This window comes from Hippoglossus hippoglossus, chromosome 4 (genome assembly GCF_009819705.1).
Source record: "Hippoglossus hippoglossus isolate fHipHip1 chromosome 4, fHipHip1.pri, whole genome shotgun sequence".
In the NCBI taxonomy this organism is placed as follows: Eukaryota; Metazoa; Chordata; class Actinopteri; order Pleuronectiformes; family Pleuronectidae; genus Hippoglossus; species Hippoglossus hippoglossus.
Genome location: NC_047154.1, coordinates 2,493,296 through 2,511,835, shown reverse-complemented (window position 1 = coordinate 2,511,835; position 18,540 = coordinate 2,493,296). Strand labels below are relative to the sequence as shown.

General features: G+C 40.6%; 1 protein-coding gene across 1 annotated transcript in view; it reads right to left on the bottom strand.

Moving 5' to 3' along the window:
- LOC117760528 (inactive N-acetylated-alpha-linked acidic dipeptidase-like protein 2) overlaps positions 1 to 8,020 on the bottom strand; it is a 473,414-nt gene extending 465,394 nt beyond the window's left edge. The window contains exons 1-2 of the mRNA XM_034583636.1: positions 8,011 to 8,020; positions 757 to 810 (exon numbers count right to left, since the gene is read on the bottom strand). Of these exons, the coding sequence (XP_034439527.1) occupies positions 757 to 810; positions 8,011 to 8,020 (64 nt within the window). The remainder of the gene's footprint in view (positions 1 to 756; positions 811 to 8,010) is intronic.
- Between the last annotated feature and the right edge of the window lie 10,520 nt (positions 8,021 to 18,540).

Here is an 18,540-nt window from a genome sequence, read left to right as displayed (position 1 = left end):
TAATTGTTTAAATGGATTTTAGATTAGCTTATTCATCAGGAATAAAACATTTCCTACTATGTTTATGAATTACTTACTCATGTCTCATGTAGGAACAATGCTTTATATATAATGAATTCACTAGTTACTAATACTTAACTAATGCCTTATAGTGTGTAGTAATTATTAAGTGCTACCAATAATTTAACTCTTATTCCTCTGCCATACAATGCACTGGCCAAACCATTGGGTTTCAGTGTCCTACTCAAGGACAATTGGACATGTGGACACAACGAGCCACCTTATGAGCCTTACTGCCTCAGAAATAAAAATAATTCACTCAGTAACTGTTGAAGACATTGGGTTGTATCATGTATGGGATTATTGATTAACAGAAATTAGTAAAGAATAAAACGTTATGTTTGTAAAATCACATAGTAGTGATTAAAACAGACGCAGGCAGCAAGAGTTATTGATGCAGTTACATTTTAAATGATGATGACTCATTCCTATCCTAATGATGTACTGGATGTTAAGGTGGAATTGGTGAATTGTAAGAACGTGACACATTATGCACTTTAAAGCCAAACCCATTGATGTCAAGCATACACCTTTTTTGGCAAAGACTCATTTATAAGTTGAATGGGGACAGCTCCTTTTAGCTAACATTTGGGTAGGCAATAGTGGGAAAAGGGATTTTGCTGGTGGTTGTTTGGTTTTATAAATATCATCAACTCAACCTCACATTTTTTATTGCACCACTGCATCCTTACTCACACGTCAAGGATGAGCCTGTCCAGGAGTGGTCCTGTGAACACGATGTGATCTTGCCTCACTGAGCAGGACTGCCAAGTCATGAGACCTCAGTTCAAGTGAGCATCTGTGAGGAACACAAAAACAAGGCTTTTCAGGGTAGAGTTCACTAGCAGCCAATATAACACCATTGTTGGAGGCATCCAACCTGTTGGATATCTACTCTGAAATACCTCTGACACCTTGAAAAGTCAATGGCCTAAAATATTGTGGTGGTTCAACAAGCATGATGGAGTGAGAATGGATATTGTGCCCCTGTTACTGTATTCTTTTGCACATTGCATATTCACTAATATAGCCGTATTGCCTCTTACCCCACTTCAAGTAATTTCATCAACCAAATCTCTGTGTCTGAAAACACAAGGTGACTGCAAAGTGTGTCACCTCATCATCAATACTAATTACCATCCAATAAGAGAGTAAGTGGTGGAAATGAATGTGGAACAGCTAATTTAAATATTCATAATAAATGTTACAGCACATAAACACAGCCATGAACAAATAACAGTATTGAAATATGACTACGGTTGGCTAGATGGTAAAAAAAATGCTTCGTTGATGTTGAAGATAGAAATTTCCGCTTTTTCCAATTGCACACAGAGGATAAAGTGACGAGTAACTACATATCTTAGAGGGATGGATTCACAGATTCATATCAGCAAACTAGCATTCAAATTCCACAATGAAATAAAAACATTGTGAACCATATACAATTTGGTGTCAAATCAGGATGCTTCTTTTCAAATCAGATTTCTTTACAGTTATTAGTACAGACACTATATCTTAATTATTTTTGAAATGTGGCATATCATTTCAAATTGACATTTATACCTCATCTCCAAACTCTGAAAGGGTATTGCTGCCATGCCAGAAAAAAGAAAAACAGTTCATGGTCATAAAATAAACAGTTTGTTCTAAAAATGTTTATTTTATTCTATGACAACATACAACTTTATCCCATTATGATTACATTATTTATTCTCCCATTATAACATGAAACATTTCATGTGATAGCTTATTGTTAAAATAGAACATATTTAACATCAAAAACTTATTTTTGAATGATGAAATGTTTGCAGCTGACGGATAAATCGATGAACATTGTGAAATTCTACTTCAAACTTGGGTTGAGAGGGAATTGTCTGAGCAACTTTGTTTGACCAAATAACGAGCTGCGATTAGCTGTGAATAGCATCATCATCATCAATACAATCTGACATCAGACAGCATATTTTGCATCACATGTCAAATCGATACTCGCACTGCTTCGCAATAGGGGTGAATCTTATCGCATTAGTGGTTGCTTCACATTTATCTTTAATGTATTGGATCATTGGTAATGCATTGAATATGTGTATTGCATCATCGTCCGATGGGGCTGCACATCCCTAACAACACAATATCTCTGGTTTAAGTCTCAACAGTGACTTTAGCTGCAGCCATTCTCCCCATCACTGTAGCAGTGGAAGGGAAGGTGGAAGGGCCACATGGATCAGAAGAGTCAAAGTAATTTGTATGGAAAAAATAAATTGCAAGTGTCATTTTATATGGGCAGCCACACTGATATGCAGGTGTAAAGTTAAATATGTTGCCACATATTTACAGAAAGATTAAAATTACTAATGCACAGTGAACTTGCAGAGATCATATAAGATCTCTGCAAAATTTTAAGTGGGGGCACCACTGGAGAATGTGTGAAGGCACGAGTGGATGCCTACACATTCAGATTCCCCTAAATGGTGGCAAAGACAAGTCAATAAGAGTAAACAACCTCTCAAAGACGGCTCAATATTCACACTTATTTTGTGGCTGTTTACCAAAAGTACATCATACATACAGAATAAAGTGGGAAAAGCAGAGAGACTGGAGGGAAATAACATGAATTTCCAAGAAGTCCCTAAAACCTGCATCTACATTATATATTCAACACTTCAACATCCATTGCCAGCTTTCACTGCCAGTGCAGGAAGTAGTGTGCCCTGCATGTAATGAGGTGGAAAGTAAGAGCGCCTGTATACACCATCACAATTGCTCTCTGGATGGCCGAATAGGTTTGGACCCTCATTTTAGATTATTAGGTCTGTGTCCGACCATTTATGTAACTTTCCTGAAACCAATGACTTCACTCAGCGATTGACCAGCTCGCATAGTTGAGAGGAGATGGAGTTTCAACTTCTCCTGCTGTAGCCGTCTTTTTTACAATTCTTGACAGAGCTTGTTCTAACAAACACAGACAAGTGTCCTCCAGACCAGAAAGTCTGAAATGAGGCCTCACCACCGCTTCATTAGATCGGTCATCTTTTCATTCTGCCTCACCCAGACACTCAGAAAATATTTTTGACATTTTACGGACACATATACAGTATTTCCGACTGGGTTTTGGTGGCAAATGGGGGGTATATTATACATATTTGATGTCTTTGAAAATAATCAATTTAATATATAAATTATTCTGATAGGGTTGAGCTAAACATATTTTGAGGGTATTGAGCGAATATTTTGCGGTTTTGCTGTATTGCTGTACTCGTCACATCTACTTTAGGAATAATTAAGTTTCTAAAAATACTAAAATGACCACTCTAAAATCTATAAAAATAAGTTCTTAGTTATGTGTCAATGTGCAGCACTAGTACAGTAGCAATTCCCTTTTTTAGTTTTTTCAGTCACTATATATATATATATATATTTCTTCAAAATATTGTTTCCATTTAATTATCTAAAGCATTAGGGATGTAAAACTGACCCGTCTTAACAATATGCGTGAGCCTGTCCAATGTCACTGTAAACTAAAAACCCTCTTGGGCGCACGGTTATATTCTACAAAGACCACATCTGCACAGCAGCGTCAAACACTGAGGTGCATGGGGGAATGCTTTGACACCCCCATCTGACTCGAGCCTAATGGGGCGGCAGGGTCATGCTGTTTAATGGCAGTTAGCTTGCTGAGTGACAGCCCTGCGCCAGGCCAGGGGCTCAGCTGTCACGGATCGCAGGTGTGCTGCTGAGTTATGTGTCATTGTAGGATGCGATAAGGTCGAGAAGGGACTTGGTAGGAGATAGAGAAAAAAAAAACTGATACAAAAAGCATAGATAGAGATAGAGCAGAGAGGGTAAAGAGAGGGAAGGGTGTTGAGAAACCCCAACAAGCATTTGGCAGAGGCTGACATGCGGGAGGTGAACAAATCCAACCAAAATGTTCAACCACAACAGGCACAAAACAGTCAGAAGATGATACAATATGGTAGAAGTCACCATCAACACCTAGCTTTCTATTGGTTGCCTTAGCCCATTCCTAGCATATCTCTAATATGCAGGCAGCCCTTGAATCTGGCTCTACTTTGACAGTGGCTCTATCCAGCACTTTCAAACTATTGTAGGCTGACCTGCGGTGACTCATGGCCACTTTAACTAGTGCGAGACCTGGTGCCACACCTGATGCCTGAGCAAAGAGCACAACTGACAGCTGTAAAGAATGCACTATACATGAGCATGAAACTGATGTGATGGTATAGAGCAACCGAATGCTGTACAAGTGCTTGAACCATGTGCTGACAAGCAGGACCCAAACCCAAGGCTCACATTCGTACGTCCAAACGTAATCACAATAACATCCAATTGCAACTATTCAGCTCTAGTGTAGTTTTTAGTGACAGGAATTACTCAGGGGCAGCAACCTAAAAACCTTAAATTCAGCTGGAAATCTCAAACAACTTTGCAGTTCAACACAATGAGATCCCAGCACACCCACCAAGTCTCCTGGCTGCAGTATGTTGTGATACTGCTGTGTCCCTTTTGCCACCTGCAGATTTAAATCTGAAGATGTCCTAACCCAGCACAGGAAAACAAAGGAAACAACCCATTCCTGTGGTCAAGTCTTACCCTTCCACTAGCGGCAGGTTAACATGATACGGCTGCACCAAGACAAATTCTTGAAAAACACTTAATTCTTCTTTAGCCACACCGTGGCACTCACTGTGGATTCTGACAGTGTCCTGCAGTTTCACTGCATTTCCCAGAGGCCACAGCCTCAGACATTCCAAAAAAGCTTCAAGGTTTACTGCCATTACTCAGATCCTCCATTAGAAGAATACTGATTCATGTGGAAACAAAGGACAGTTGGCAAGCATAGTGGAAAGACCCATTTCTTCAGTGGACCTTGGCAGTGGTCATTTCAGAAATGACCCTTTCATCAACTACACATTGCTGTCTTAAGAGGTGACAGGTCAGAGGAGAACAGCCAGGCTGGTTGGAGCTGGGAGAAAAGCTACATTAAGACAGGCACTCCTTACAACTGTGGTGTACAGAGAAGCATCTTACATGTCCAGTCTTGAGGTGGATGGTCAATAAAAGCAGAGATAAAACCACATCGGGTTCCATTCTTGTCAGCTAAGAACAGAAATGAGGTTTTTTTTCAGTTAAACAAATGTAGCCTTGTCTGATGAAATTGGATTTCTGTTGAGGTGACAAAGTCACAATCTGACATTAACAGCATGAATACATGGAGCCAACTGCTGGTAGTCTCACGGTGAGGGGAATGTTTTTTTAATACAAATCAATCATGGTTTGAATATAATATAATAATAATGATAATGTTTATTTAGAGAGCACTTTTCTGAATGCTACAGTCTATCTGATTGTTGTTTACCATGTCCACTCCTTTATGTCCACAGTTTAACATAGTCTAATAGTTACTTCAGGATAATGCTCCATTTTACAAACCAAAATACTCAGTTGCATGAAAAACTAGATGCAAACCCAGTAGACTCTTTGGAATGTGGTAGAACAAGATATTGGCAGCATGAATGTGCGGCTGAGTTATCTGCATAAATGATGTGATGGAGCCATGTCAAAATGGAGCAGAATTGTCAGGGAAAATGTTCTTATATATTGTCAAATCATGACACTATGAATTGAGAATGTTTTAAGAGCAAAGGGAGGACCTATAGTATCGGTGTTCCTTATAAAGTGCATCTCTGAGCTGTTGTAAAGAACTGCACTATGGTGACAGTCAATTTAATGTCAGTGGATTGCAGAGATGGGAGCTGCAGCTTCAGCCTGACACCAGAAACAATCTCTGTGCCCCTTTGTGTCAAAGCGGTCTTGTGAAAGACATTGAAACTGTTGCCTCAAGCAAAGAAAATATCATCTCACATCCACGTGCGAATACCACTGTATTGGGGCTGAAGCAGATCTGTCTCTGTGCAGAGCTTTAATTGGGTACTTCAGCACCATCGATAAGGGGTCTCTGGGGGTCTTTAAGGTCCAGGTAAAATCTGATAGGTGACAGTGTTGATGTGGCGGCTGCAGCCGTACTGTGGGTTAGAGCTCCTGAAAGCATTTGACAGTCAACGTGTTTAAACTGCATCTTAAAATGTCCGTTACTTTCTTTCTGTTGTTTTACGTGTTGTATTCTGGGCAGTGATGTTACGGTTTCTCATTTTGATATATGTTTAGCTTAGGTTGTCTTCTACAGGCCAGATTACTGAAGCCAGCTGGTTTACAATATAACGACTTCATTTGTCCGTTATTTGGACCAATGTTTGATTTCGCAAAGGCCAGAGTTAGAGGCTGTACACTACAGGAAATGGCAGCTCATGTAAAAGGTTGAGAATGTATGAAAGCAAATTACTCAGTCAGAATAACAATGAATAAAAGTGCCGTTCACATTCAAATCATATTTGAATGGTCTTTCAGCTAATAAGAATCACTGACTTTCAGCGTTTGATAGCGTTGTCATGGAAGGTCTTATTAGTGCAGCTCATGAAGTGTGTTGCCTTGGTGCCATCCCTTTGCTACATATGCTTAATGAAAGATGACCCGTTTTTACCATTGGTAGCACATAAGTTACATTACTAAGTATCCAGTCAGCCACCCTGCCTCATAGAAATTACGTTTATATGCAACAAATTAGAATTATATATCAGTTAACATGTTATGAAGGAAAGACAGTTTTCACAAGATTTTAATTTCTCCAAAAAAAATTCACACATTTACGCATTTTCATTGACAGCATATTTGTTTCCAACCTAAATATCAGATATTGTGGCACCATGTCTACTTTTAGTGACTACAGCATTAAAAATACTTTTATTATGGGTGTGTTTGGTGAATTGAACAAATGGTTAAGTTAAGAGAAAGACCATGATCTGACTTCGGAGACATGGATTTTTACTTTCAATTTAAACCCACATATTTCTCACACCTTATACCAGACCTAATAACAGACAGGACTGGGAATGTGAAATCTGGTCTCTGTTGTGCTCACTTTGTTTGCCCAGTATCTGCGACCTGCAGCTGCCATGCAATGTAGCACTTCATTCATTCATTAAAAAAATCGAAACATTGCCTAAGGGCATAATCCAGATAGAGATTATGTTTCCACCGCAAAATATTTGCTCTACAGCAGTATATAAAGAGGATTTCTAAGAGACATTTGTTGACCCTCCAATGTATTTTGGCTCGATTCATTTGTCCTCATAAATCCTCCTGCATAATTGTAAACAGTGCATCCATTAAACCAGGTCATCACTGTGCTTCACATATGTACCATCTCATGCATCTGTGAAGGTGCTCCAACTGAGACTAAAACCCTGGTAACCATGCAAACTGCCAAGTAGATGTCCTTAAAGGGATAGTTCACAGAAAAATGAAAGTTCACTCATTATCTACTCACCACTTAGCCGATGGAGGGGTGGGTGAAGTGTTTGATTCCACTAAATACTTTAGGAGTCTCAGGGGGAAACCGTGTTTCAGCCAAAGTTACCCCTTCTTCAGATCTAATAAAAAATAAAAAAATAAAAAAAACGTGCATCCAGAATGTGTGTGGGTTTCCAGTGTGCCGGTGGGTATGTGAACGAGGAGGCTATCAGAGGACATTTAGACTAAAAATATGATGTAAATGACGCCATTTTGAGTTGAATTTGATGTCGGGGCTTGCGGACACTTGGAGGACACCACACATGCTGTGTTTTTATTTTTCTGTTGTTTTATTACATCTAAAGAAGAGGTCACAATTTACTTCAATTGTATTGGATTCGACTGCAATGCTGTTGAGCCCTGAGACTCCGGGAGTGTTTTGTGGACTCAAACACTTCACCCATCCCTCCATCGGCATAGCGGTGAGTGGATAATGAGATCATTGTCATTTTTCGGTGAACTATCCCTTTAACCCTGCTGAGCTGCGGCCTCTGAACCGCCTCATTTAATTGACTGGCTCACCTGTCACCATCTCTCCATAACCTACACTTATTTTTCCATCCACTTAGCCCCTTCATCAGCAGCATTCTTAACTCTTACTCTATCTAGGCACTGTTAGTCAAGTCCTGTGTTCTATCTCTACAGGTGAAAATAAAATGCACAAAATAAAATTCCTTTGCTGATAACCTGAGGCCAAGGTGTCACCATCATTACAGTTTAAAGAATATGGTTGCTTGTTAAGTTATCAAAAGCACAAAACAAGCTTTTATCACTACATTTCTATACATGCTTTAATCCTCCAGCACAGGCCACCGTCAACTTGACAAGGAACCTTATGTGTACACAGTGGGAGTCTTTTTGGCACATTAGCAATTAAGGCTGACAACTGTAGACGTAGAAAGCATAAAGTGGAGCAGAGTGCATGGTAGGGTCCGTCATAACATAGCCTCTGGGAGCAGACATGCAAGATCATGTAACCACTTAGTATTACAAGTATTAGTTCAATCCAGATGTTGACTATAAAAGAAAATGTATCTTTGGCTTATTTACAGTTGCTCTCATACAGCAAGTAAGTTAAAAATCATCTAACAAGAGCCATCTGTTCCATTTGAATAGGGATTCTTTATCTGGGAATTGCATCATTTTCAGACTAGAAAAAAACCCTTATATGCATTCTGTCCACAACATAGGTTGAAGTATCCTTTAAAGTCAGATAACAGGCCATGATTGCTTATGTGTGTGTGCAACCTAAGTGGTGCATTGGAGCAGGTAATGGGAGACAATGGATGACTCCTCAAAAGTCACCTTGAATAGAATTACTCAGTCACACACACAAACGCACACACACACACACACACACACACACACACCTGGTCAAGGTCTCTTTGAACATTAAGGACACAGAGCATGTTGTACTGTACTTGGTGGTATTCATCACCCCTGTCTTCTCCCGAATCTGCCCACATCATCCCTATATGTGACAATGCTGCCAGTGACGTGCTGTGTGGCTCCATTGTACCACTTCCTCGTGCTGCTGTTTCAGTTCTCCATATCCTTCCGTATTCTCTGTCCCTCCAAAGCACGTCCTTCAGGCTGTTGCTGTAATATCACTGCTGCATTTGTCTGATTAGCTAGAAGCACACAGGTCGACATTACCGTCATTTGCACTTGTTACTTTGGAGAGCAACAACAGATATTCAAAGTGAAAAACACCACATTAAATAAAAAGCATCCACCTCTAAATTAAGCTCCATACGATCACTGAGGAACCACAAAAGACTGTCAGCATCAACAACTTTTCAGCTTTGCTCTCTTTAAAACACGCAGGGGCAGCATACAGCCGTGCCACTTCAATTCAACACAAGCCTTTACTTCTTGTTATTCATTGTCATTGCCTAATGGAAGGTCGGCTACTGCAGGCACAACAGGTGTCCCTCTCAGACAGACACACACACCCACACACACACACACTCACACACACACACACACACACACACACACACACACACACACACACACACACACGCTTAGTCTAAGAAACCTGCTGGCTGCGGTCCACTGATTCCTCGGTGAGCGACATGCATCATTAACAGCTTTTAAACTGCAGAGGCGTCCTGCCCTCAGGATCTTCTAACAGGCCGTCCGCCCCACAGCCCCGCACCTACCAACCCACCCACCCCACTTCCTTACAACATCCCACCCACTACACACAGAGTCTTAAAAGTGTTACTAAAGAGGCTTAACAACCCATTCCAACGAGCCTGCATGGGGCATTTGTGCTCCATTAAAAAAAAAACTACAAGCCACAAACGATACTTCAGTGAGTGCCCTTATGGAGCGAACACCAGTTGCTGTGCGGACATGTTTAAGGGGAGCAGCCGGTGAGTAAAGCACTATTATCTACAACACACTTGTTTTCCAATAATTGTTAACATAGGTGCAACAATTGCTAGAAGTGGGTCAAAGCACAGTCGTGTAATGACTCATGAAAACATACTTCTATAGGTTCAGGATACGAGTGTCAACATGTGAAATTTGAAGCAGTTGCAATGGGCAGTTCTTTTCTTTGAAGTTACTGCAGCTGGCTGATGGAACGTAATCTTTCATGACAAAGATGTTTTTTCTCCTAGAGATTGTCAACATCAACACACCAGTGTTTGATTCCGCTGTAGGGTCAGTGCATCACACAATAACGTACACAGCACTGTCTCAAATGTAACAATAGAACTTGCTATGGGGCGGATGCATTTAGAAACAACATGCTGAGGAGGCGTTCTGTGTTCTTATGATGGAGACGTAAGGCTGTCGTGGGCATTACGGGACATATATACTGTCAGCTCGTATATATAGGGAAGCACACACAATTGCACCTCACTTGCATGTTTCTAGTTGATACTGCAAGTAGCGTGGAGCTCAAGGGAAATCCCCGTAACCGCACTGGAATTTCATCCATGAGATTAAACATGCTTCAACACGACTAAAATCTGTTAGGTAGGTACAAACCGATAAAACAATCAAATACTGTTAGCTGTATTCTAAAATGGCTTCACAATTGACAACAATGGATTGTACAGTGCAGTGCATCGCTGTGATAACAAATAAATTGACAATATTTCGTCATTTGAAAGACCCACAGAATGTAAACATTGCGAATCGTGTAAAATTCTGAGACCCTGTCAAATTTGTCGGATCAATCTCTCGGTCGAACAAGCGTACACGTATTTTTATAGAATATTTGCAGTATTTAGCGAAACACTTTCGCGTTTCGTGGATCAGATTTTAGAAGCAAAAGCTTACATTTTATCGATACATTCGCAGTAATAATGTCGCGAAAACATAATGCTGCCGGTAAAGACATATAATAATCTAAATTATCCTGCGTATGAATTAAATCTTACAATGAAAACAAAAAAGCTGTCATACAGCGTCGCAAAGAAAGTGCAGAAATATCCAAAGATTTCAATCCCGAAACATTAAAAGCAAGGCGACATGTCTGCCTAAAATAACATAAAAAAGAATTTCAGCAAACATACGAGATCAAAAAGGTGCAGTGTGTCTTTAATTCCCAGCCTTTGTGGCGACAGCAGCGAGAGCGAGGGCATCCGAGGCAAACCACAAAGCCAAGGGTTAAAGACGATACCATGCTGACTCTCTCCAAATGACATGCCACGCCATTTTACCAGCTCTTTATTTGCCCGTCATTGCAAACCAGCTCCAACTTCCTGCTAGCTTGCATGCCATTCATGGACAAGGTTGAGAGAAGCAGAACAGGGGGGAAAAAGCAGGAATCAGTGTTTCAACAACAATAAGGGAAGGTTATTGTCTGCGGGCTTACCCTGGGAGAGACGCAGAGGGCCTGAACCTGCCAGAACCTATCCACAGCGACCGGGAGCGGGACCTGCGAGAGACCAGAACAACAAAGACAGTTTGTGACAAAGCTGAGGCGCCGCAGTCCGAGAGGAGTGAAATCAAATGTGACATTTTTCATTTATTTGTAAATGCCTCCTTGGCGGCACGCTCACTCGAAACGACAGTTGGGCTCTTACCAAGTTAAAGGGAGCTGATGGTAGAATAGAGGGATCCTGACAGAGGTTGTAATGAGATGCCGCATTAGGGCCGCTCTCTCATCCACTCTCCCCTCTCTCGCCCAGGAGCACGCCCTTCACTTCCAATCTACTACCCCAACCATTTGGAAACGGTTAACCCTATGAAAAACTACACTAACCCTCTTTTTGGTGTGCTGCTTCTTTGTGGGTTCAGTTTGCCAGAGAAGCCTTTGATGCTACAAATACTTTGGAGGATTTTGGAGCCTTTGGGAGGTTAGGAAATTATTCGGTGCATTGACAAGCTTCGTTTAAGGCTGTAAAACACTGCACTGCAGTGATGGATAGTAACCAAGTACATTTACTCAAGTATTCATACTGTCACGAGTATTTCATTGCTATACTACTTCTTACTTCTGCCAGGCTACAATTCATAATGAAATGTAACTTAAGAGTTACCATCATTTCTTCTCTGAGCTTTTACACACAGCAAAACTCTGTTTCTAAGTGAGATAATGTTAAGATTAGATTTAAAACACATTCGAACTAGTTGGATTATCGAGTGCTGACATACTTACTTTGAGTCTTACTTCACATTCTCAAGTGTCACATCAATGTCATCTTGGTGAATTTTTTTGGTTGGGCAATATTTTTGTTAGCTGCCACTTGTAAAATCATTGGCTATCCTGTTTCCTGTCTCAAATTGTGTTATTTAGGTAATTGCTTGAGGGCTTAAGAGGTGAGAATCGAGACTTGGAAGAATTGTCCAATATCCAGTTTTTGTCCAAGGAAAGTTTAACATTTCTACCCTTTTAAATCACTAAAATGTACACCCAACTGTATGTTAAGCTTCATCTTAAGCTGCATGCTGACACATTAGTATGAAAAAGTTATGAATGTAAAGCATAATATGTACTTTTGATTGTTCACATTACATTACACAACTATTAGCTGATAATTCTCCTTATACTGCAGTATTTTAAATGCAGGGGTTTGCTTGTAAAAGTATATTTATGTTTCTGTATTGGCCCTTAAGAATAAACCCAAGTACCTCTTCCAAAACTGCTGATAAAATATGTTGAATATTGCATCATGAGCTATAGTAAATGTTATATAAATGTGGGCAGTTTAACTACAAAAAGATACATTAGCCACACCAGAGGTCCTTATCATCTGACACACAAGAAACACAAAAGACATTACCATTTAAAATGATTGAACAACTATTAAAAGTAATGATTGAGCCATTCCCCCGCAAACTGGGTCAAGCTGAGAAGAGGTCTCAGCGGAAGAGCTTGCAAGGAAAATGAACTATTACCCTCCACAAGTGAGTGTAGTGCCCTCTAAACTGTCCTCACAGATTGAGAGAGTGTGCTATATAGTGGGCAGCAATGTGAGCAATGAGTTATGTACTTCATTAAGCTCAAGTAATTTCCCTCCCAGATATCACATCGCCTTCAAGCCTCGCAGTAATCCATCCTAGCAGCCATCAGCTAAATTTAGCTCTCTGCAGCTCGTCATAACAATGTAGGCAGAGGTGTCTGGCTGAGGTGTTCGAGGTGTCACTGAAACAGAGAGAATTATACTTAAGTACTGCTGTGGATAAAATCTTCAGGCTTTTAGTGGCAACCAATTCATCATCCTTATTTAACTAGTTCCACAATTATTCTACTACTGTTATTAGGTTCATCATCAGCATGATTTCCACTTCTCAGCAGGATGATCCACTTTACAGGTAGTATATTACATTGTTCAAGATATTAGGCCTTTCACGAAGGTGTGAAATTCTTCATCTAACATAATCTAGTTCATTCTAAAAAGATACAATACTTACAGTTATTAGTGCACCGGCGCTTTTATTGTGAAACCAGCAGATTAGGATAAAGCTTCCTTAATACACATATTACTGTGTTGTTGAGGAACAGTGCACAACAATGCAGCAGCGGTGGTATTGCCCTCTTTTTTCCCTTGTGATATGTCTTGAATTATATGAAAAGCACCGTATGGACACATTAACAAGGTTAAGAACTTCATTTACTGTGGAGGTGTCCTGTAACAATAGATGAAATAACAAAGTGTGATATGAAAGGTGTTGCTTGATGTAACGAACCCAGAGAGAATTATCACCAGACACTGCAGTTCCCTTTATTTCGAATACGCACACGCGTTTCAGCACATTTCAACCCATTGTTTTAGTTTTGCAGCCTGCAGCTTTACTGCTTTAATTCAGTCGCACGGCTCTGATCAGCGGCAGCAGCTAGCTTTTTAATTCAAAACAGCTACTTCTCACAGCTTGTTCCCCAATGGCAGTCAAATATAGTGATGAGCTGGTGAACACCGCATAGCAGGTACTGATCAAGGTAAAATAAGTGTTAAGAGGGAGTGAATTCAAGTTGTACTGCATTTTAACTTTTTCACGTTTCCCTCAACACATGTATTTGGTAAAATATGGCAATGGGGGTCAGAAATGTGGCCATAAAGCTAACATATTGGTCGAGTGTGCTTTTAACAGAACTTACTATTCTCATGTTGCAGTTCTCACAGAGCAGCTGCTCATGGCATCTGATCCATGTGTCATTGTGACTTCTAACAGATAAACAGAAGAAACAGAAGTTTGTGCCAAGTCAACCAGGACTGAAATCGCTCGCCTTTATTTATATATATATATATTTTGTATTAACAGGTTATAGTATACATTTCCTTTGATACGTTATCAAGTATAACATTACTCCATCAATTAATATACAGTGTATCAGACAGTTTATGTTACATGTCTGTTTCTTTACAAGTTTGTTTCTTCTCTTGTTTGCACAGTGAAAGCTGTAAACAAATTACCGATAGAATAGAGAAAGAAAATGTTGTAACATTCTTACTCATCGAAGAGTTGACATTAACTTTCAGTGTAATGTGTGAGCCCTATATCTTCCAATATGTCCCACTCATAACATATTAAAATGGATACTATATGAACCCCTCAACTTGAAGGCATAAATTGTCCACTGAGCTGTTGGATTGCTGAACCTACCTACCTGCCTGTGTGTGTGTGTGTGTGTGTGGATGCTAAATGTGTCAGAAGCACTAGATTACTGTAAAATCTACATTACACCCCTGTAGTCACCGACCTTTGGGCAATATGCCAAATGTGACATTAAGGTATAGCACTGTTATTATACGTACATCAATTCTGTTAAGGAAGGCTTTACCCAAAGATCCTGTCGGATGTGGTGACTCCGAAAAGACTCTGACATATGACAGTGGCAGAAATTCAATAAAATAGTCCTGAAATAGCCTGTAACCACTCATTAAGTTCCCCACAGTGGGCGATACTAAGTGGTTATTTTTTATGAGCATTTTGACATCCTGACTTTCGAATTAATGCTTTGACAATTTGAGTGAGGGGGGGAAATGAGGGGATATGCTCTCAACGTGCCTTTGCCATTACAATTAAAATACATATTTGTGAGTTATATCTGTAGCTTGGGCATTAGTCTACGTAATGGACAAAGGCATAGAAAAAAGAAAATGATTTCCAACATACACCCCCCCCCCCAAAAAAAAAAGGCTTGTCATACTATGCGCTCAAGTGCAAGAGAATTAGATTTTAACGCAAGGAAAGCTCAATGCTTCATTTTGTTGGGTAAAATGTGTCATGTTTGGGGCTCCTAGGCTTGTAAGTGGTGTTTGTTCCTGTGTACTCCTGTACTTACACATTTAGATATTTGTGGATACATTTTGATTTCGGGTGTGCAGGGTGGAAACAAGATTTGATTCAGTGGGTGGTACGGTGATGACCTCCTAAAACATAAAGGTCCCATCACACAAATATACTGCACACACCCATTTCCAGCCACATACAGTAATCCTAGCAGATAGTAAAGGAAAGCATAAATTGGAAGCACAATACATCAGTACTTCAGGCTCATCACTTTAACTGTCATCTCTGGAGCACTTAGGCCCTGTTCATACCTGGCATTTACATTAACAGCTCTGTGTACGTCACTTCCCAGCCAAAGCATTATAGTGCGTCTCTCCATATGCATCTCGAGTGAAATAATTTATTCATATAAACCTGAAACTCATCATGTGGCAGTCAGTGTTAGTATTGTGGCAGGCCAATGCCTGGGAAGCACTGAGGGGTGAAACATACTTTCAGTATATTATGGAACAGTGGCAGGTCAGAGGATGTCAGGTGGGAAAGCCGTGCGTCAATGTGGCCCAGAGCCCATTTGCGGTCACGTGATTGTCGACGTGCATCAGCCTGAGCAGCATCATAGCGTCATCAATGCACCTCCACCTGTCGTGGTGGTGGTGATGCATTGAGGATACATTTGAGATCTGATCAGTCAAACTCCATCCGGAGGACACCTGGGATGCTTGTGGCCACATTCTTTTTAGCAGTGTGAAAACAAATGACCATCACTTGGTCTTCGTAAACAGTCTTTATAAACGACGTCTAGAGCAGGGATGTGAGCTCTCACTCGAGGTGCATTCAGGACGCATGTCAGGCGTGAACTGACAAACTTGGAGCTGTCCACTTGTGATCGGATCACTTCAGATAGTAATTCTAGGTCTGAACAGGGCCTGGACTCTTATGAGAGGGTAGCCCGTCCCCACCCATCCGTCAGTGAATGTGCAGGTGCAGTGGTACCTTGTTTGACGAACAAAACCAAATATGGTGCTGTCAGTGCATCTGTATGTAATCTCCATGTAAAGTCTGCGTGCAAGTGTAAAGTAGCACCACATTTGTATTGGCTGATGGCATTTCTAGTCAAGTTTCTGATATTTTGAGAAAAGGGTATCAATAAAAATAAAAAAAAACCTTGAATGATTCTTTGCCTGAGTTTTGTTAAGACAGGATGCAGTCTCCTTACTTCAGAGGCTACCTAAATTACAAACAAGAAAAGCAGTGTTACAAGACTGAATCACAAAGCATGCATTTTCCTATACAGCTGTGGAGCCCTTACACCCGTCTTTGCTTTGCTTACATTATTGAATCTTAGTTCAATTAGGCGTTCACCTCAATTATTGCGTTATTTCCTCTTCAGGTAAGAAAATGTAGGCTCGATTTCCCAGTAGACTTAACTAAGGGGGAGTGACCTTGCCTTACACAGTGTTAAATGGACCAGCAAGAATGTTTTCTGTGGGTATGTAAGAGGAAAGGCTGGCTGTTAAAAGTCCACCATTTTCCCATTTCTCTATGTCATTGATGCCTGACAGGCTGTAATTTCCATTCTCTCACTCCAGCGGAGCCTACTGAGCTGGAGATTATGGAGATGACGGTTTGGATTTTTAAGCACCCTCTTCATCTCATTTTTAAATCTCTATAATGTCTGAGCATAAATAAAAACAGATGCCTTTTATAAAACAACCGGGCAGTGGAGCCGAATAACATTGTGCCTCAGCGAGCCCACATTTATTAATGTCGTCGTTGAGTGAACACTTCCCGTAGTCAATGTCAATCTACATGTCAATGGAAACCTCCTTTGACTAATGGCGCTAGAAGAGCCTGGATTGAAAATCCTGTGCAGAAAATGAATTCCCTAATTTTCCTGTCAGTGTCAATTTCATCATTCATTCTGCCAATAGTACTGTATTGTTCATGTGCAAAGGCCCTTTAAGATTTGTCCGCGTTAAACGACTATCGACAGGAGAACAAATGATGTCAATCGGGAAAATAGCTTAAATTAAAGCTCCAAAATTAGTTAATCGGTAGTAGGGACTCAGATTCATTTAATTTGCTGGGGATGGGGATGGGTGGGGGTGTTAGTGACAGCGACCTGCTCCTCTTGGGTGGCAGGGGGAGGAGGGTCAAACTGAGGGAGCGTGTTGGTGGTCACCCCTGCATTAAATGAAGCAGAGGGTTTGAATCATCCCCTTGTCTCTTTGGATGAGGATCTCGCCAGCTGACAATGTCTGGGCTTCCACTGGCTTCCTCAGGGCAAGGTCAGACTATTACTGCCTCAATGTGACCAGTCTTTTAGCTCGTAGGCCCTGGCCCTTCATTTGTTCTGCGAGCTAATATATTTGTCTGTGTGCACACCGGCCAACAGAAAGGTGTTGTACTGTAGCTATTGTAAATGTGGATGAGGTAAGGTAGTTAACATAATAATCGCAGCCTAAATTTGTAGTGGTTTAAAAGATGGCTATTAGACTAAATATATTAATGCTTTGTCCTTCATCTGCAATGGAACTAATAGATTACATTTACTGCAGTACCACTACACGTACTTGTCCATTTGAGTATTTTCGAAAGTCATAATTTGACTCGTAAGTACCTCCTACCTTAAACAGTGTACTTGTCTACTTTTAAAGCCACAATAGTTATACAAACGCAATAAAAGTTGCATAACAAACTGAGCAGCTGCCGCGGAGAAGTAGCTGTCGGTCCCTGTCCAGAAGAGTGCCATTCTCAGCTGCTCTCAGATCACACTTAGTAACACGTGAACATCTACTTAGGAACTTCCTCTGCCTTTCTGATGTTTTTGACAACCCCTGTTGTGACTGCAAAGTGGTCATTCACCTCAGAATGTTTTAAAACTTTGAAGAGTGCAGTGAGACACGAGAGGCTGTACTCAGAGACGTCGAATGGAGGGTCAGTTGTGGAGGACGTCATGAGGAGCGAGGCAGAGGAGTACAACACATTCACTGATTGCTCAAGAACATCAACAACAACAGTGTTGCCTTGAATTGCAGCATTTTCTGTGTGGTTTTGTGTGTGCACCAAAAACTATGTCAGCTCCCTTTTTGCTTTAAAGTGGTGTATTCTGCTGTTGATTCTTTAATAAGTGGCAGAATGATGCATGTAAACCTAACAAGGACATGCACAAGGCTGGACTAAAGTTGATCAAGCAATCGAACATTTGCTCTCCCTGGATAAACTGGAATTATAATTGTTGTATTTCTGTTTGAGCTGAATTAGCACAAATAGAAAAATAGCTCAGCACAGAAATCTGTTGTCTCAGAGCTGTGAAAGAAGAAGAAAGAGAGCAATGCCCAATGTCCCCCGTCA